Source organism: Humulus lupulus, chromosome 4 (genome assembly GCF_963169125.1).
Source record: "Humulus lupulus chromosome 4, drHumLupu1.1, whole genome shotgun sequence".
NCBI classification, from domain to species: domain Eukaryota; kingdom Viridiplantae; phylum Streptophyta; class Magnoliopsida; order Rosales; family Cannabaceae; genus Humulus; species Humulus lupulus.
The window spans coordinates 249,391,123-249,412,270 of NC_084796.1; the positions used below are offsets into that span (position 1 = coordinate 249,391,123).

Consider the following 21,148-nt stretch of genomic DNA (forward strand, 5'->3'; position numbering starts at 1 on the left):
TCAAGAATTATAATAAAAAATATTTTTTAATAATTATTTGATTTTATTTTTATGTACAATTATTTTTAAAATAATTATTCGACTATTTTTTTATTAAAATTTTTAAATTATTTTTTTAGAATAAATAAGGTTATGTATTCACCATACAATATAATTCAATTTACAAAAATCTAACCTAATATTGCATACACAATTTATAAATTTATGGACAATCACAATCTCTTTAATATTCACATTAACCACATAATCTAGAAAGTTTACATTAAACACATTACCCAACTGACGTGACAGGTTCATTTAAACAATTAAATTTATTTCGAAGTTTCTCGATTTTTTTTCCTTTGTCATGAATTTGTAGAGATTCCTTAAACCAACAGCTGATTGAGAAATGGCATTAATCTGCTTCATCAAACTTAACCCAAAATAATGATTCTAATCATAATAATAATAATCATCTTTAGCTAACTAAGCCATTTACAAAAAGAACAAAGGAACTTGTTTAAACAATGTCGTTCGCAAATAACATGCATTGGCTTTTATACTCGACCCCCCCACCAAACAAAACCTTTCAAGACTCAGCTGAAAGAATTACAACCCCAAACATTGAAGTAAACAAAATTGGACTGTAAAAGGAAACTTGGCATTCACAGTATGCTGGTAGTGCTGAAACTAAGAATCATCTAGAGATTTAAATGGCTTTAATCGGACCTCGAAAATACAACGAAAAAAAAAAACAGGGAAAACGATTTTTAGGCCTTACTCGTGAAGAATCACAATCCCTTTTCATCTGCTGCAGTTTTGGGCTTGATATATGGCAATTTCTTCAACTGTCTAAATGAATCTTTACAGGCCAAGAATCTGCAAGGAATTGCATAGCAAAAACTTTCCCTCGAGAGAGCCTTCGAGAAACTTCGTTACAACTGATCGGTTACTGAAACACCTTGCTTAATCTATCTGCAGAAAGAGATGCTCTTTTGTTTGTTGGCTCCAGAACAAGTGCATATCTGAAGTCTGCAAGGTTGAAAGTTACATTAGCCCCATAAATTTAGGAGATAACACCGACGAAAAAATGACCTCCCAGTTTTGCAAAGTTTTGATAAAAACCTATAAGGTAGTTTGGTTATTCTGAAGTAAGAAATCAATGAAGAACTTAAAGTAAGTTCTGATCTGGAGAGGAATAGTAGAATTTTTTAAGACGTTTCTTGGATAGTGGACAGCCTTTGGGATAAAATCAAGTTCTGGGTTGCCACTTGGGTGTATAGATCGACAGACTTTGAGGGTGTGTCTTTCTTGGATCTATGTAGGGAGTGGAGTAGTTTATGGTTGTATTAGTTTTTTGATGAGTGTGAGTTTGGTTTTTGTTGTTGATGTTGTTACCTCGGTATTCCTCCACCATAATTAAAGGTTCTCAATTTAATTGCGAGGAGGGTCTTTCTTTGACCTCTGTCTCTTTTTTTTAAAAAAAAAGTAAGTTCTGATCTCAGCAACAAATCATTAGAAGTTCTGATCTCACCTTCAATTGCCTCCTTATAAAAGCCAAGCATCTCTCTCGCTGTACCTCTTCGCAAGTACGATTTAATATTCTGCATAAAAAAAAAACAGCAGCAATGAAGGAATTGTTTTCAGGCAATAGTGGTGCCATGGAAGTTCATTAAACTGAGACTGTACTCCATTTACCTTTTTATCAAGTTCAATAGCTTTGGTACAATCTGCTTCGGCTTGAAGAAAACTGGATTTATGAAAGGATACAGGTCAAACACTTGCGACGAGTCTAATATAGCAAACTTTAAAAAAACAATTACACTACCTTCCGACTTCCAGGTGTGCGGCAGCCCTGTTGCTGTAATATGTTGCACTATCGCCACAAAGTTTGATAGCTTCATTGTAAAATCCGATGGCCTTCTGGAATTGTTTCTCTTTGTAAGCTTGATTTCCCTAATTATCAGTACAAAAAGGAGATCATAAAGTAAAAATATAACCAAAATTAAACACTTTGGCTTGATAAACAAACTATTAATCAAATTAACCTTTTCCTTTGCCATCTCAGCAGATTGTTCCCTGCTGACAGAAACATTTCTGGAAGCTTTGGATTTGGAAGCAATTTCAGTCTGCTCTTGAAGAGACACATACAAGGAATGCACTGTATCTAGCAAAAATCGATCACCACCGTGCCGGGCTATAAAGGATACCGAAACAGGTGACTTCTCATGAAACCCAAGTGGAACTGTAACCTGTTATTATAAATATATACATAATGGTCATATTATATTCACCAAGGAAATCTATATGATATATGTTGAGTAAGAACCCATCCCAACCCCCAAAAAAAACCCACAATAATCTTCACTTTGTCTTTCTTAATAACATTTTGGATTCAGACAGACATTTATTTGAAAATTCACATTAATTTGACTTTTCAAGAATTGATTGACTTCATACCATTAGGAGGGAGGGAGAGAAGAGAAGGAGAGAAAAAGAGAAAGAGGGGGGAGGGGGGGGCGGGGCGGGGCAGAGCAAACTAGCAATTTTCACCTGACAACAGCCTGATATGCTAGCAATGCTTAGTAGACTAAATGCACGGCTCTGGAACTGCTCAGATAGGATCTCCTTCCCGCCTACTTTTGGAGGAGGATCGGCAATAGTTGGTATCACAAGAATTCCTTCGTCCTAAACAGATCTCAAGTACCAAAGTTAGCATGATTCTAATATGTAGACAAATTAAGAAAGTGCCGACGAAAACAGAACCTAATGCTAAATAAAAGATCTCAATCCACTCTTGACAATCCCACATCTACTTTTAACAAAAAAAACTGGTATACAGACATCATAAACTATTAGACTCTGAGTATTAACGCTACAGAAACAATAGAAACGAGTCATTCTTAAAGAATGGGAAAAATAATTCCTCCTTGAATAATCAAGGACTTCAAAGTATACGCAAGTAATTTTCATATACACTATTATTAGATTATAGATGGTTCAATTCAAAGATGATAAGAGAAAATACTATAGACAACTGATTGTGTTCGTACAGGCTTCTGCCATACTTTGGACCCGTCTTATTAAAAGTGAATGTAACCAAACAGAAAGATTTGATAGTAAATATGACCAGGCCAGAGCAATTAAGCATAAGCATTGGAAGCATTAGCAGTTGCCCTGTTAATTCATGTAAAAGGTGGCAAGCCCTGTTCTGACATGATCATATGAAAAGACACAATGTGGCAGAAACCACCAAACTGGAAGCAATATACTAAGGTTAATCGGTGATATTTATATAAGAATTAAAGTATCTCATGAATTATAAGTTCAATAGGTACAATTTAGCAGAAAGACAAATGTTCCTTTTCTGTAAGTTGAATGAAAATAAATAAATTTCAAAATTCTTCAATAAAGAACTATTACCTTCAATAAAGCGTTGAGAGCTAAACGCATCTCGCTCCTAATTGCTTTACAATTTTCAACATCAGTACCAGTTGTATCAGGTGTTTCCTGAAAAATTGATGAGATAGCAGGATCCAAAACAGGCTTTGCCAAGTTGATCCACTCCTCGTGATTATTTCTAAACTCGTGTCTGTATAAGGGCGTGCAAAGCAAAATTTGATTGATCATTGTTCAGATAAGATCAAACTTAAAAAACAAATAACAAGAAATAAATATTTGTTATGATTTCATTTCATAAAACAGTATAAACATCAAGCTTGAAATTGAATATAATATAAAGACAAAAGCAAAATGTATACCTTACATTAATTAAACCAAATATTGGCAAATTGCCAAGTAGTCGACATTAACAAAGCAGACCAAAGAACCAAATATTGGCAAGCAACTGTGTTCTAGAATAAAAATTAAACCGTTTATACTTTAGCCATATTGCCTTAGCTGTTCTCCTTCAATTGTAAGATCCATTATTAATAAAATAGTTTTCTTTTCTTATCCCTATAATAGAAAAACAAAAAATAAAAAATAAACCATGTTTTATTAAGACTAATTAAGAGAAATTTAAGAAAGAGAAAGCAGGGTCTGCCAAGAGGACAACTAAGAAATAAGATTGCAAAACAAGATTGCCATCAGTCAAAAGCATGTAAAACATTTGTCAAGAAAAGAAAGAACTGGCACATGAAGCTGTTATCGGGTGACCTAATTTCACATGCTGCAGACATGAAATTCAGAAAGCACTCATTAGCAAAAAGGCAGGTTTAATATGGTTCCACCATCTTTCAGAAAGGCTTTTCACTTCAAGTACATTCCCTACCTATCTACGTAGCTTCTAAATTGGACTCCAAGTTTTAATTTACCTTTATATAGGATTAGGGCCCAAACCAATATATAAGAATTGCAGATCACTCATTTGATTATTCTCCAGCAATCTCATTTTACTAAGATCTGAGGTTGTTTTATTTCTCTGCCTTTGATCTAATACTCTTCTTCCATTCCTCTATTCCTCGAACAACCTGAAGCTATTACCCTTACCTATGCCCTCTTTAAACCTAAGACCATCCTTCCTTGTTCTACAACGTTGCATATAAAATTATCCATTATATCACCATCAATTTAAACTCTTCTATCTATCAATCAGATTCCTTTATTCCTCTGAAACCCAGAAGCTTTCTAGTTCTTAATATTTTTTGAGCTTTTCTCATTCCATTCATCTTTTTCTACACTCATTTAGGAGCCTTATTATCTAAACACAAGCCATACTCCTTCACTCATTCCAAGACATTCAAAATATTCTTACTAGTTACTTAGACTATGCTTGTTAGACGATCCAACAAATACGAGTTACTAAAAAAATCCAAGAATGTCTACTATTGTTACATTGTATTAAAAACGCATTAACCAACACTAAATAAATAATAAACACTAAATTTCAAAAATTTGTGTCAATTTAAATTAGTACCATTACCATATATACATTTCTGTCGTTTTATATTACAAGTCTTCTTTATTTAACTATATTTTCTGTTTACAATTATGTTTAATATATTCTTGCATATAAATTTTTAAATCAAGCTTAAAGATAAATCTCTATCCAATTTCTTAGCATTACTAATTTCAGCACTTTTATTTGTCTGCATTTACGTGTCAAGTCCTACTTTTCAGCTCCAATTACAAGACGCGGTCGAGTGCTTAGCTAACAAAAGCCAGGATGTTCAAAAAGACTCGTAAGTTTATAGCAGACTCGAATTATAGCCATCCAGCCCCTAGTAGTCTAACCCATTCGAACCACAAGCTTTGCCTTAGGTAAAGCAAATTGGAGGCCTAAATGAAAATCAGTAACAACATAATGATCCGTGAAATTAGAAGAGATTTAATTAAACCAACCATTGTGTTGTTCCCGACCGCAACAAAGTCAGATAATAAGTTTCCTTCCTTTTTCCTCTTTAAAGAAAGAACCTCACCTTTGAAAAATCTGCATGACAGTTGCAAAGGACCCAAGTGATGAAGTTTTTGATTGCCCATTTATTTGTTTGCTTTGGAACACTTTCAAGCTTGGTACTTTCGAACTTAAATAGTCTCCAAGATTTTCATGCTTTAATATTTGTCCTGGAGCAGATTAAAAAGAAACATTAGGAAAATATCCACAATGGAGTAAGCTCATTTTTTGTCTTATTTGCAAGGGAAGTACAAGTATCAGTTGTAAGAAAAAACGGAGTTATAGGCCTTTGTGGTTGTACAGAGAAATTCCTTCTAAGTTAACACTTCCAAGATAAAATATATTTTAGAAAGGTGTTGAAAATGAAAATGAAAATGAAAATCATAATATTAAGGGAATCAATGTGAATGGAAATAAAATAATATTAGTAGTAAAAATAGCAACAACAATGAAAGTACTGATTATCGTACTATGATAATGGTGAAAATATGGCACCCAAAAGAAATCAATGTCATAATGATGCTAATACACAAAGCAAAAGAACCTACTTCCAAAAATCTTCTCCGTGGATTTAATAACAACTTGAACAATCCTATCAGCGGGAATCTTTCCTAGTTGAAAGCAATCATCAGCTATAATTACTTGTCTAGGATTGCGTGGAGGCGCATAAGGAAGTTGCAACAACACATGCCCAACACGTCGAAGAATAGTATGATCCTTGGCAAACCATCCTGCAGAGAAGATTTTACATGGTGAACATGATCGATGACTGATAGATCATATTTAAAGGCTAAAATCAATGAAAGATATATCAAAATAAAAAAAAAATTAAAAAGATAAAAAAAAAAAGGCAAACAAAGACACTCTCTCACAATAGTAGTTCTAACCACCAAATTGTAGAGCAAACCAAATACAAAATTAATTTAACTAAAAAAATCCAGCATCATCAGAGTATGCAAACACAAGCAGTTCATATATTCATAAAAAAGCTAGTCATTTCTACCCAATGAGCCAAAAACCAATAACAGTTAAGTACATTAGTGCAGAAAGAGATGAATGAATATGAATGGCACAATGGTCAGTTTATTAGTATCATAAAGTAACTACAAAAGCTCCTAGAGTTAGAAAAAATTATTATAGTACACCTGGTAAAACATATTATAGAAAAGGCTTGCAATTAACATGCCTGAAACAAAACAAAATTAAAACCCCCATTTTAGAAAAAAGCTTGCTTTTAAGATGCTGAAATATAAAATAAGATCAATTAGATCTCATAATCAGACACGAAAAATTAATATAACAGAGTAAACATTTTCAATCAACATAAACAAAGAGCACAAAAAAAAGGCAGTTATTTGCTATGATAATGATCTCAAGAGTATCAGAGAGCAGAAACTAGGACATGCAACACATCCCAGGGTACAAATTGATGCACTTGCAGTATTATAAGCCATTGGATAATCTTTTATTATGGAAACATTGGGTATGTATTTGAAAAAACAAATCATGTATAATACATACCAACAGTATCAAGTCTCGATGAGACAGGTACAATTCCCATCTGAGAAACAGCTCCATGGGAGGGTCGGAATCCTAAAACACCACAAAATCCAGCAGGTACTCTGACATCCCCAACAGTATCAATACCTGGACCATCATATTAGTATTAGTAAGAAATACAATTTTTTAGACACTAGCTATATACAATTAATACAGGAATAAACAGCTTATATTAATTGAGGACTTTAGTCAAAAAACCCGGAGAGCAACTTTAGCAATTCCAATATTGTTATTATATATATACAAATTCGAAACTTAACAAAATTTACCAAGCTGAGGCAGACCACTGGGATAACTTAATTAGCTGCAGTAAGAACATGTAAAAGAAGAAGAAAAAAAAAACTCACCCAAAGAAAAATCAACAAGTTTAGCAGCTACAGCAACAGAAGCTCCACTAGAAGATCCACCTGGTACTCTTTCAGGCACAGCGGGATTTGTGGGGGCACCATAATGCTTATTCTCCCCACTTATACTGCCAAAAAAGAAAGCATTGTTCAGCTTTTGGCTAGAATATGAGAATCAGTAAATAAATATATAAAATGTAAAGAAGCACAAACTAGATTATACATGATCTCTTTGAACCAAAAATCATATTTCTTTCCTCAATTGTGCACAAACAGGTATGTTAATAGTTTAAATCAATGCTGGAACAACAGTAAGAGATGTTGCATTCAGTCAATAAGAGGGCAAAAAAAAAAAAGGTTCAAATTCTTCCTCATATTAAGCATAAAATACATACCCATAGGCTAATTCATCCACAACAGTTTTACCAATGCAAGTGGCTCCTCCTTCAACAAGAGTAGAAACCACAGGGCATGTTCCAGAAGCTGCTTCATGTGTCCTCGCCCAGTCTGGATGACCAAACCCAGTCACTTGTCCATCGATGTCGAATCTATCAATTGTAAATGAAGAAATCTTCACTCAGAAGCATAACAAATATTCCCACACAAAAACATAACCTTTATATATTTAACTCAATATACACTCACAAACATTTGCAAAAACAATTGAGCAGAAGATAATGCACAGCTAACAAGAATTATCCTTTTAAATATCCCCAATAAAAATTTTAAATAACAAGAAAGTTAAAACCATGTCATATCATTAAACTTAATCTTTCTCGGAATCCCATTCAACTTTCTCATTGTAATAATTTTTCTCTATCATTCTCAGCATTAATACATTTAAGATTTCATTATCTGGGTTCTAACACAATTCAGTTTACTCCTGTTTTTCCTCAAAATAACACTAAAATTAGCCGCAATTCAAAAACTTCTCACACTAAACTTCATTCAAAAGCTTCTCATACTAAACTTCATCCGAAATCTCATATGAATGTATCGACTATACAAATAAATACACATGCGCCCTTATATGGTCTATAAATTTGACATCCTAGATTGCTCCGGAAACAAACAGTAAGTACACACACACACACACGTATATATATATATAGAGAGAGAGAGAGCAGTGAGAAATACACGTCGGAAACCGCAAAGGTGAGACCAGTAAGAGGATGAGGAGCTTTGGGAGGAGCAGGCTGAGGAGGAGGGAGCAGTTGAAGCTTTTCGATAAAAGCTCCAAAATCTTCTCTAATAACTTTCTTGAATTTTCTGGTCATATAGAGAACTCCAGCCAAACCCAAACCCAGCAAAACCCATAAATTGGATGACTGAGAAGCCATGAATGGGCCTTTCAGAGAAACCCTAACAAGAAATGTTCTCGTTGAGAAGAAGACGAGAAGACGATAGGCCTAAGACTGGTAAGGTAAGAGTAGAACACTCCGAGGCCAAGACGCAATCTTTAATATTATTATTAATAGCATCGATTGATAATTTACGATTTTACCATTTATGATTCTAAAATATCATCGAATCGACCTCTTCTTCTAACTTTCCCATATAATAAAAAAAGGTTTCCCTTTCAACAAAAAAAAAGTTTAGTGATGTTCTTATCTATAATTAATTATATGAATGGTAGTTTAATTTTAGAGAAATAGTTGAAAATAACCTATTTTGTTTTTAGTAATTTTGCACTCTGATCTACTTTTGATAATTTTTTGCAAAATAGCATCTGCCTAAAATTCAACCAGCTGTTTAAAATTTTCGACCGACTGTTTGAATTTTTTGACCACCTGTCTAAATTTTTTAGTAGCTCTATAATTTATGAGAGGTCATTTTGCAAATAATTAGTAAAACTAGGCTAGAGTACAAAATAACTTAAAAATAGGTCATTTTACCCGGACGTCCTTAATTTTAAATAATTATGAATAGGGTATGTACCATTTGTTATTTGTGTTAGAACAAAGTATAGTTTTGTTGTTCTATGTTCTTGATCATTAAATACAGTATTTAATTTGAAAATTAGTATAAAATGGAATTATATGTTCTCCATATTAGTTAAATCAGTATAAAATGATGTATGTAATTTATGGGAATGTACTTATACATGACTCTATAATATGTGATTGTGATCATATTAGTATTATTTATAATAGAAGTTACTAAAACTAGGGGTCCACGTGAGTTGGTTTTTCAGGATTTTGGTGCATCGGATTCGGGTTTTGCAGGTTTTGGGTGGGAAAATAGTGTACCAAACCCGCTCCGAAGTTTTTGGTTTTTGTGGTGATTTCAGGTATCAGGTTTTGGGTGGGGTTGGTACAAAAATGGACTTTGGGCCGAAAATAAGCATTGGTAAAAAAAAAAAAATGCCATTTTTTTACATTTAATTTTTTTTTTTTTTACTTTTCACATGTTTTTTTAACTTTGTTATTAGTTTATTAATGTTAATTTTTTACAAATTGGGCATTGGTAAAAATTTTTGAAAAATGCATTAATCTCTAAAGTCTAATTTTTTAAAAAAATTATGTTCGATCGGGTTACACCCGAACCCGTGTGTCCTTAGTTTCAAAACTCGAACCCGACCCAAATCATGTCGGGTTTGGACTGGATTTTGCCCGAATCCAATAAGCTTTGCAAAAAATCAGATTTTCAGATTGCGGGTTTTTCGAGTTAAATGTTCACCTCTGACTAAAACTATACTTTTGTAAAACACAAAATATCAAATAAGTAAAAATAAGACTATTTTACATTTTAGTAAAAAATAAGTATTCAGACTTAAATTTAATTAGCAATAAACTCAAAACTAAAAATAAGAAGGAAGAGTCCAAATTATTGATACGTTAAGATACTATGTTTTTTACCTATGTACAAACCAGAAGGTCTTGTTTGAAACTAAAAATCCAAATTAGTATTAAAACAAAACATGTCTCAACTCTAAAAAAAATGATTCATGCTAGAAGTATTTAGTTCATATTCAAAAATATATTTGCCAAAATTTAAAACAAGATTCTTTTTTTACTTGTTTACAAAACAAAGAGTTTGTTGGTAATTATTTGAAAATAAAAATAGAAACGGTCATAAAAACAAAATAAATGTAGCCAAAAAGCTATAAAGTTATAAACCTTACGATTATATTATGTTGCAAATAAGATTATTAATGAAGTATAATCTATAAGTTCTGGCTCTCATTCTTTTGAGCACTTTTAATTGGTGTTTTACTTCATCATTTAAAATACATCATCAAAATACATATTTTTCTATTTTACCTATAAGTTGTATATTATATCATACATCAGCTTCTTTATATATTTATTTACATTATTTAAATATTATATCTTTAAACATATTTTATTAATTAAAGTAAAATAAAATAATTGAAAAAGAAAAAATAAAAAATATATATATACTAAATGAGAGAAAAAGCTTATAAAGAAAAATAATAATATTAAAATATTAGATAAAGTATATATAAATATTATGTAAATGTAGATATGGATTAATTGGAGTTTTTGCATAGCTATTATAAACATATGTATAAAGGAGTTGATGAAAAATATTTTTGTGAGTTTTAACTAAATATTATAGAGAAAGTGTATATAAAATACATCACCAAAACATACTTTTTTTATAATTTATCTCAAATTTTTACATTATATCATACATTAGTTTTTCTATTTTTCTTTACATCATTTAAATATTATATTTTTAAAAAATATTTTATTTATTTTAAGAAATAAAATAATTAAATATAATAGTATCAAACTCATTTATATATATATATACAAAAAGTTTATAAAAAATAGTAAAATATTTATAGCTTGGTGAATAGCATTTCACTATATATATAAAAATATTATTTATTTAGGTAAAAAAAATATAAGTTTACATTAACCACTAGAAGACTATTTAACCATTTTTTCTCTTTTTACCTCAATTGTTAATGAAGTCCAACTTAAAATAAATGAAGTGGTAATTTGGATCAACCACAAAAATATTACTCGAATTAATTTAATAAAATACATGATAAAAATAAAATAAATAAATATTTTCATATAAATAAAATAGAAAACATAAACTTAATGAGCTAATTTAACTTCTTTTTTTTTGTTGACTAAGGAACAAAACGACACGATTATAAATAACTAGTAAGAATAGCCACACATTATAAATTTCTTATGCATTTTCTTTAAATAATTGCATGTAACCCACAATGAATAAATATCAATAGTATTTCGTTTTGAAACAATGTAGTATTCTAAATCATAACCCACATCTTAATTTTTTTATTTTTTTATTACTATGCTGCGTACAAATTCAACTGTTGTGATAATAATGGTATCACTTTCTAAGAAAGAAAAACTTTATAGCAAATTTTGCTAATTTTCAATAATCATGAATAGAAAATGTTGCTCCCAAAACTGTGTTCTCTATATAGATATAGTTAAGTGACACAAAATCAAAGTGAAGCTTATAGTAGAGACCCCCTTTCATGATGAACTCTACATGAATACATACTGTTTTTCATTCTTTTATCCTTGCAGACTCTCCCACAGATGCCTCCATTCTTGTGTACCATTCTCCGATACGAGTGTGCTCTACCATGTCTTTCCCGGACCTCAGATAACGGATTGGTCTCAACACGCCAAACACCGCAAGGTCCGCCATATTAGGCTTCGAGCCACCTGATAAAGAGTAAACACAACGAAATTGGGCACGTAACACAACAAAACCCCGTCATCCAAGGTAAGAATATTGCTATCGAGCACCATATGGTGCCTAACACCACATAATGCGGCATACGGTTGTTGGTGTATTTTAATATTGGATTTCACATATTTTATTGTAAATTTAAATATGTGGGACCCAATATTAAATTGAATAGCCGCTTGTTACACACAATAAAATTGGGCACGTAACACAACAAAATCTAGTCATCCAAGGTAAGAATATTGCTATCAGGCACCATGTGGTGTCCAACACCACATGATGCGGCATACGGTTATTGGTGCATTTTACTATTGGATTTCACATATTTTATTGTAAATTTAAATATGCGGGACCCAATATTAAATTGAATAGCCGCCTAATACAAGATAAACACAATGAAATTGGGCACGTAACACAACAAAATCCAATCATCCAAGGTAAGAATATTGCTATCGGGCACCATGTGATGCCCAACACCACATGATGCGGCATACGGTTATTGGTGCATTTTAATATTGAATTTCACATATTTTATTGTAAATTTAAATATGTGAGACCCAATATTAAATTGAATCAATTATCGCATGTCACATCATGCGATGCTGGACACCTAAGGTGTCATATAACAACAATCGAAGATTTAACATGATGGTCTAAACTGATATAAGTCCTCACTACCAACATAATCACTAGATATTAACCAATGGCAGAAGGTTGAGACTCGTTTACCACACCAAGGACTGCACCAAGGATTTAGCTTGTTTAAGGGTCTGGTTGGTTAGGCTTTTGGAAGTGACTTTTGGGCTTTAAGAGCTCCAATCCAAAAGCACTTTTACAACTGGTTGGGTCCCAATGTCTTTTGACTTTTAGCTCTAAAAAGCTTTTCTAAAATAAGCTAGCTTTAATGGCATCTTAAGGGAGAGCTTCTTGGGAAGCTAAAAGGTAAGCTACAGTAGAAGACATGTGTATGCCGACAAGACCACACATCTATAGCATAATAATTTTAGAAGCCTAAACCTTCTCATTTGCTTCAAATTAACTCTCCACATTCAATCACATTTACAAGATGAATAGTTTTACATGCCAGAACACATTCTTCAAAACTGAGCAATGATTTCTCTGAAATCAGAAATGTCCACTTCAACAACTCATTTATAATACTATTAAACATTTGAAAGTAATATATTTATATACATACAATTTGGTGTCATTGACTTAAGAAGATTATATAAGAAATCTATAAATAAAAAACACATGTTATAGTTGTTAAACATTAATACAAGTCAGCAATAGTTACAATTTTCATTTTTTAAAAGTAATGCATGCTATATACACAAGTTCCAATTGTGTAAAATGCTCATTAAATGTATGCCATGAATGATATATATTAAATAAAGGATGTTATGCATGCTATACATATATATATATATATATATATGACTTCATGTGTGCAACATCCATTAAATGTATCCCATCAATATATATTAAATGAAGGATGTCATGCATGCAAATTAGGCAATAGATAACGAGTGATGCACACACTTTTTTACACACAAAAGTATGACACTTCAGTGTATCTATATTTTAGTTGTAAAAAGTGTGCCCTAGTATTACTGTTAGAAGAATACACATGACATTTTGAGCACATACCAAGAAAATCTCTCCCATTCAGTGCATTCACCCATGTTTCAGCAGCATCATACAGGGCTGCGCGTTCATCAGTAATGTTATATTTCTTCTTCAGATTCTTCGATACAAAGTACATAGCTGCAGCACCAGCATATTTTACTGTAATCCTTTCTGTGAAGCTGAAGTTACCTGCAGTGAGAGAATGAATCTCAGAACTCCAATAATAAAATTTATAAGTTGGTTAGACAGCAGAGTGAAGAATGTCAAGATTTGTTTTCTTCTAGATAATATATATATCATTTTGTACCAGATGGAAAATGAAAAAAAACATAAATCCGGAGATTGGAGGAGTCATGATAGTAATTGCAAAAATAATAATAATAGATTGTTTGATGTGGAAGTAAAGAACTTGGGTAAACTATCTCAATGACACCAAAGGGATCTTAAATTAATGGAATCGGGATATGGATGGAATATAATGAAATAGAGCCACTTTGAGGTTCCCTATGAAATGAGGCAGACTGATCCGGCAAAACAACTCAAAAGATAAAAAAGTATCGTTAATTTCTTCATGCTCGTTCCAAGTTCTAAGTACCATTTGTACAAAGAGCAGCAGTAACAACATAAAGTGGCAAAATAAAGCTTCTACCTAGTAAACCTAGGACATACCACATGATTTCTAGGTGTCACTAATGGCAAAAGAAAGTGAAAATAATTCAAAAAGGTGATTAAGAAATAAAAAATACTTTAAGTAACTTCCATAGAGACATATTAATCCCACACATCTTACCATTGCTTGTAATATAGTCAAACGATTCAAGGGCTTCTGATGTATTTCGGTATATGTTGGGTGATAAGATATGCACCAAGTGATTGTCAACCCACCTATACATCAAAATTCAACAACTGATGTGTCAGGTTCAAAAAAGACTAGAGTCTACAAATTATTATTAGTAAAATTGTATAGCCACTCCAAGTAGAGCTAAAGTCTTTAACAGTAACACAGAATAATTTTTCAGAGTGCATATAACTCAAAAAGAGGTTATAATTTATGAGAGCCTATAAGACAACATTATCCTTAACCATAGATGCCCAAAGATATGCCAAAAACTAATTTCTGTAAAAAACATCATTGTCCTGAAAGTTGTACGAACAAAATTTTAGTTGTTTCTTTAATTAATAAGACATAAAAATTGCTATTTCTAGGGTCATTTTGGTTATCCTTTTTAACAAGCTAAAAGCTGAAGCTGAATCCTGCACAATTGGAAAACTGTAACTGCCCTGAGCAAACTTCAGATTTTGGCTATGGCTTTAGACCAAACTGTTCAATAATCAGTTTTTTGGGTTTACCACACTTTTCGGCTCACAAATTGCTCGGTGTGTACTTCTAGCTTGTCAAATACTTGACCAAACTAGCCCTAAATACCTCCATAAAACTGACTCGGAAAATTCCCCAATGGCTAGAACCATCACAATAGAAAAGATACACACCTTGAAGGAATTGATGAAGAATAACAAGCAATATTTAACAAAATCAAAAAACTAAATCCAGGGCAGGCAACTAAACAATGAAACTCTCTATTTATTTTACACTGAAGTGCCAATCAATGAGTAGAGACAACACGAAGTTTTTTCCTTTGCAAGAGACTATTATGTATAAAGCATTGTATTAACAAGTAATTTGTAAGCAATAAAAGGAAAAATAGAAGCTGTAATTTAAGGACCATAACTTCCAAATAGGGAGTATAAAGCTTTAAATCCATATAAATTAGATCATTAACTAAAGTTAAAGAAGACTATACAAAAGAAAATTCTTGAAAACCTATGGTCAATGTATAAATAGTTTCTACAAAAACTCTGAATTATATCTTCTAAGAAGGCACTGAAACACTTAACATCAGTGGAGTTAGGCTGTAAGTACACACTGTACACTACATTTAAGGATAATCCCATTTCAACAACCTGCATCTACATTTACTCTAAGTATAATAAATTCTCTGTCATTTCATTTTCAAATTTATGCAACAAACAAGTACCAACATAAACCTATGCATAGCAAGGAAGAGGAAGAAACATACTGGCGCCACTTCGTCTCTTCATCATCCCCAGAAGGAGCTACTTTATCCGGAAGAATTTTGCCACCCAGTTTATTAATAATAACTGCAAACACCAACATGCTTGCTTTAAGATAAGATATAGATAAATTCAAAGCAACCTAAAATACATACTTCCTCAGTTTTAGTATTAAAAAAAAAACACTTCAAACAATCAATTGAACCTGATGAGTCGACCAGCTGTTCACCATCAACCACCAAAATAGGAACCTTCTTGTAGTCGGACCATTTAATCTCTTTCTTGCTAATTGGGTTGACTTCTACAACTTTGTATGGTATATCATAGTAGTCCAAGAATGCTGAGAAAAAAACCAAATAAGGGACCAGATATTAGTTTACAGCCAAAGTTGTCAGATAGACAAAAGAAGAAAAAATGCATCCATGAAGTTTTCCAATAAAATCTATACACCAAATAATTAACATATTTTTAAAATGAAATATTGAAGTCTAAAGAAAAATATGTAAAAAGTATTAATGATTGAAAGATTTCTAGGGACTAATAGATCAGTGCCATCTTCCTGCTCAAATTTGTCAAAATAAGACATCAATACAACTAAATTGCTATATATATATATATTGAATTGAGCTTTCTTTCTTACTTTTTTTTTCTCAGAATAAGTAATCAAATTCTAAAATGAGACCACGATTCCTTGTATGTTCTAAGACAGTTAAGTTTAGCAAATGTCATTATAATTGGAGAAATATGATCCATCAATGAATTCAAATGCCAAAAAAAAAAACATAAACTTTCTCTTATAATTATACAAAAACTTCAAGAATATGAGAAAAAGCAATAACCTTTAACTTTATTGCAGAAGGGGCAAGCTTCGTACTGGTAAAGAACGACGTCTTTGGGGACCAACTCCGGCGGCGGAGGCTCTTTAGCGTAGACCTGCTGAGACAGAGTTGCCGCAGCGACCCCCGATACCATAACTCCGGCGATGCCAACTGATATCGCCCTATACGAGCCACTGGAAAAAGATTCAACCATGGGAGAGAACCACCGGCTACGAGAGCGAGAACAGGCTTCGCTAGTGCTACTGCTGGCGAATAGAGCTACCTGAAGGAGGCGGTGGTTGGAGACGGCTGCGCCGCCATCGACGGTGGCCAGAGATCTGGAGATCAGGGAGGAGGTGGCGAGAGCTGAAGCTCTTCTCATGGTTGATGAGATTGAGGTCTCGGAGCCGAGACCGAACCAGATCTCTGCTCGTTGATTGGAAAGAATAAAAAGTTCAGAGAAATTTTTTCTTCCGAGAGAGTTCGGAGAAGGGGTTTACGTAGCCTTGTTGTGAATCAATAGTTTATGGGGCTTTGGGGGTTTTTGGGGTTTGTGGCTATTTTTAGAAAGTTTAACAATAAATTTTGAAAAACCAAAAACCATACTGAATTGTGGTATTTTTGAAAATAGGTTACCCGATTTGCAATCAAACAAACATGGTTACAAATCATAAAGAGAGGTATTTCACCACCTCACACCAGCTTCACCAGCACATACAAAGTTAACAAATTAGTAGACACAATTTTACACAAACCAACAAAAAAAAAATTCAAATATCAATACCAATAATTTATAGAAGTTCAACTGAAAAACTTGAGCTTGCATCTTCTTTAAATTTACTTTAGGATGTACTTATATGCACTATGATCAACAATGAAGAATTATAGCTTGTGGATCACTTGAGAGATACTTTACACTCGATTCATTACAATGCCTTAAACCGAGCTTTTTCATTAGCACACTTGACCGTGTGCAAGGCTCCTTCTCAAACACTAGAAGAATCTCTCCCCAATATGAGTGCTTTCAAAACCTCTCAGTAAACATCACTGAAAAACTGATTTTTCTGTAATGTTACAAAATGAGACGACGAGACTTATTTATAGTGTTTTTATAACAATCAACAAACTTAAAACACTAGATTAAACCTAGATTTAACTAACACGACAGTAGACAAGACTGGGACAAAACACGAAAATTTGCTAACAAAAACTTATGTTTAATATAGACCAACCATTTTAACACGTATTAACCACCAACTTAGTTATTGAGAATCAGATTATGGCTCGTCGTCTAATAAGTGTTTTTTTTTTTACATACCAAATTTAAGTGATTGCTCGATGCCTATAAAGGCTATCCAAAAATTGAGTAACCAATAAAGTGCTCCAAAAGTTGTATACTTAGGAGAATGCTCGACACCCATAAAGGTTATTTGAGAGTTCAGCATCCAAAATAGTTTTCAAGAAGTTGAATACTTGGGAGAGCGCTTCGCACCCATGAAGATTATTGGATAGTCGAGACCCAACATAATGTTCCATAAGTTGAACACTTGGGGGAGTGCTTGACATTTCGTGAAGGACATCAGTGAGAGGGCTTTGTGACAAAAATGTACCCTCCCCATAAAGTAATTTTAATGTGGCCGAATTCCCCTCTTTTGCAATCAGTTTCGCTACAGCACCTGCTGCTCTATCAAGCCAATAAGTTATCATCGAGACAATAAGCACAATGCTTGAGGAATAAGAGTAGAGCTTGAAGATTGTCAGGGTTAAAATCCTCACTACATGGGTTCAAAAAAAATTCAATAAAAGTCATCATGATTTGGTGGTAGAGCAAGATCTCCCACAACAATTATCTTTGTGTTTTGTCTTAAAAGGTGTAATCCTGTTAATGACCATCATTGTTTAGGATAAAAAGAATTAATAAATTTGTACACACTTTTTTTTTTTGGCAATAGTACTGGTGATATGGCTTGAACATGCCTACTTACTTTATTACAGTGTTTTAATTTTTCCTTAGAAGTGTATAAGAATACACACACAAAATAACTAAGATATCAAAAAGCTCAACTTCGAAATCAAGTTTAAAACTAATATCTGAAAGATGTAAAAATGTTGCTATAATGAGATTCTTTGCATCGCTTATCATTAACCTTGCGAAGCCTTTTTTGCCATATTTATATAACAACTGATGTGGATTATTATGCTAATACTTGGGAAAGAAACACATTTATTTATTTATTTTATTATTATAATTGGATTCATACAACTTTTATGATGTATCTAACATGATTTTTTAATTATTTATATAGGATATTTATTGTCCAATGAAGGATTTGGAAACTTGCTCTAATGCTATGGTACTCGTCGGATGTGGAGTACAAAACCGTTCACTACAACAATATAAGGGTTTCGAGGAAACATGAGGAGGACATTTCATACATTCTTATTGGCTTTGCGAAGCCTTTTTTGCTATAATGAGGCAGGACCGTACACCGTAGCGGTGTAGGTGATTCCAGGCGTAACTGCCGGTCCCGGGGCGATCGCGGGCGTGACGTAGGATTGCGCGGGGAACTGCATCCCGTACCCTGGGAACATTTGGGCATTTGGCTGTGGTGCCGGAGGCCATCCGAAAGCCTGGATCTGAGCCTCTTCCCAAATGATAAATCCTTGGGCCCTTCTGATGAACTCTTCCAGGGTAGCCGCCTTACTACGCTGCATGTCATCCCAAAGCGGTGACCCCGCCCGGATTCCGGACTGCAATACCACCAGGCGCTGTCCGTCGTCCACCTTCGTCTTGGAGGCTTCTTCAGTGAAGCGTTGGATGTAGGCCCTTAGTGTTTCCGCGGGGAGCTGTTTAATATTTGCGAGGGCGCTGATTTGCATGTCCATCCTCGTGGCGGCCACGAACTGCTTCCGGAATGCCGACTGCAGCCCTGACCAGGATTGGATGGATCCCGACTTAAGTCTTTTCCACCACTCCTCGCCGAGACCACCTAGAGTGATCGAGAAACAGAAGCACATGCCGTAGTCGCTGACGTGGGCCATTGTCATAAGCTGGTTGTATCAGGATAGATGGTCCCTAGGGTCAGTGTTTCCGGTATATGCGATGAGGCTTGGCATCTTGAACCCCTTGGGGAGCACAACGTCCAGGATGTGCCTCGCACAGGGCTTTTTGTCCTCCTCATCGGAGTCGGTATCTGCTCCTTCCTGTTTGCGGATCAAACGGTCCGTGACCTTTTTCAAAGCAGCCAGCTGCTCCATGAGCTGCTTTGTCGTGCCATCCTCCAGGGAGATTCTTTCGTTCCTCCTGTCGTTGATATTGTTCCTAAGGTCGCCACCTCGGGGGAGGATCTTTTCCTTACGGGTCCGCTCTTTCCGAGTGTTCAATCCGTCGCGTAGGTCTACCCGGGACGTGTCGTCCCCTGAACTAAGGGCCTGAAGCTCCTCACTGCGTGGCCGTTCCCGACGGTTTTTGATAACTCTACAAAATAGAGTTATTTTACCACTTTTTATATGTTAATTGTTGCTTAGTTCTTGAGTTTTTAATTAACTTATTAAGTTTTTATGTAATTTTTAATTTGTTAGTCTTATTGTTATTTTCTAGATTTTTATATGTTTTATAGATATTTTATTATAATATGTTGTAGTTTAATTATTTGAAATTTGTGTTGATAAATTATAAGTTAAAAAATGTGATTTTATTAAACTTAATTCCCAAAGTAAATTAAATTTCAATTAGTATTTTCTTGAACTTAATTTGAGTTATTTTATAATTGAAAATATTTGATTCTAATTTATTATTTACTTATTTTGTAGGGAGTAAGTTGTATTTTTTTTTTTTTTGCTTTGAAAAGAAAGGAAAGAATGGCAAATTTGAAAGAAAATAGCATAAAAAGTGATATTTGTCAACATAAGCCCAGGCCCGCTGCTACAGTACCACTCCTCACCAGCCGTGACCCATGCTTGATGCTCTTCCAGCCGTGCATCATCTTGTGATGCATTTCTCTCCTTCACGCCAGCCGTACAGACAAGCATCACCAGCCTCCACCAATGCCGCCAGCTGTCCCAAGCTCAAGCACTTGCCCTCCTCAAAGCCATCAATGTCCAAGTCCAAGCTGCCTCCAGGAGCCCAAACCGAGGCCCACCATCAGCTCCCACCTGCTGCCTGGCCCAATCCGAAGCTGTCCACTTTCCCTTCAGCAAGGGCCACGCCGAAGCCAGCTGTCCTCCTCTTCCTTCAGCATATAGCATATAACATCAACCCCTCAAACGAATCCTTCATTCAGCCGAGTGGTCCTTCAAGCCTCAGCTCCTTCACGTGCTGCACCAACCACACGGGCCCAGGCCCAATCCAATTCCAGCTTCACAACTTCAGCAACAAGCCGCATGAAGCTCTCAGCCAATCCACACCTGCCCAGGCCCATTAGCATCATATGATGCACTGCCTACTGCCTTTTGGCCAGCCAAAGAGAAAAAAAACTAGTATTTTTCTGAATTAGTCAAAATCATCAAATAGCCAAAAATAACATTTTTCTTCCCAATATCTTTCTTCTTTCACTCAAATATCAATTCACTCTTCCCTATTTTTCTTACCTAAATAAACATTCCTAATTCATTTTTTACCCTACCTTTTCACTAATCTTTTTACC

General features: G+C 34.0%; 2 protein-coding genes across 2 annotated transcripts; both read right to left on the reverse strand.

The window, feature by feature from the left end:
- Positions 1-413: 413 nt before the first annotated feature.
- LOC133831670 (translocon at the outer membrane of chloroplasts 64) lies at positions 414-8,722 on the reverse strand. The gene is made up of 13 exons (XM_062262042.1): positions 8,416-8,722; positions 7,674-7,826; positions 7,282-7,406; positions 6,896-7,021; positions 5,923-6,105; positions 5,400-5,544; positions 3,403-3,571; positions 2,533-2,667; positions 2,028-2,231; positions 1,808-1,935; positions 1,678-1,729; positions 1,514-1,583; positions 414-1,011 (listed from the first exon to the last, which is right to left on the reverse strand). The coding sequence occupies exons 1-13, from the start codon at positions 8,616-8,618 to the stop codon at positions 929-931; spliced, it is 1,776 nt and encodes a 591-aa protein (XP_062118026.1). The 5' UTR covers positions 8,619-8,722; the 3' UTR covers positions 414-928.
- Positions 8,723-11,526: 2,804 nt separating this feature from the next.
- Positions 11,527-17,023, reverse strand: LOC133831671 (uncharacterized). The gene is made up of 6 exons (XM_062262043.1): positions 16,524-17,023; positions 15,890-16,024; positions 15,690-15,771; positions 14,402-14,496; positions 13,633-13,800; positions 11,527-11,957 (listed from the first exon to the last, which is right to left on the reverse strand). Exons 1-6 carry the CDS (start codon positions 16,882-16,884, stop codon positions 11,797-11,799), a joined length of 1,002 nt encoding a protein of 333 aa, XP_062118027.1. The 5' UTR covers positions 16,885-17,023; the 3' UTR covers positions 11,527-11,796.
- Positions 17,024-21,148: the final 4,125 nt, after the last annotated feature.

Bases quoted from the DNA above. Each gene is read 5' to 3' on its own strand.
- LOC133831670 (XM_062262042.1), bottom strand. From the start codon at position 8,618: ATGGCTTCTCAGTCATCCAATTTATGGGTTTTGCTGGGTTTGGGTTTG. The intron at 6,106-6,895 runs GTATGTATTATA...TCTTCTCTGCAG, and splicing joins ATCGAGACTTGATACTGTTG to GATGGTTTGCCAAGGATCAT. The intron at 1,730-1,807 runs GTAGTGTAATTG...TCATAAATCCAG, and splicing joins GCACACCTGGAAGTCGGAAG to TTTTCTTCAAGCCGAAGCAG.
- LOC133831671 (XM_062262043.1), bottom strand. From the start codon at position 16,884: ATGAGAAGAGCTTCAGCTCTCGCCACCTCCTCCCTGATCTCCAGATCT. The intron at 13,801-14,401 runs GTAAGATGTGTG...CTCTCACTGCAG, and splicing joins TGACTATATTACAAGCAATG to GTAACTTCAGCTTCACAGAA. The intron at 11,958-13,632 runs GTATGTGCTCAA...ACTCTTTATCAG, and splicing joins GAATGGGAGAGATTTTCTTG to GTGGCTCGAAGCCTAATATG.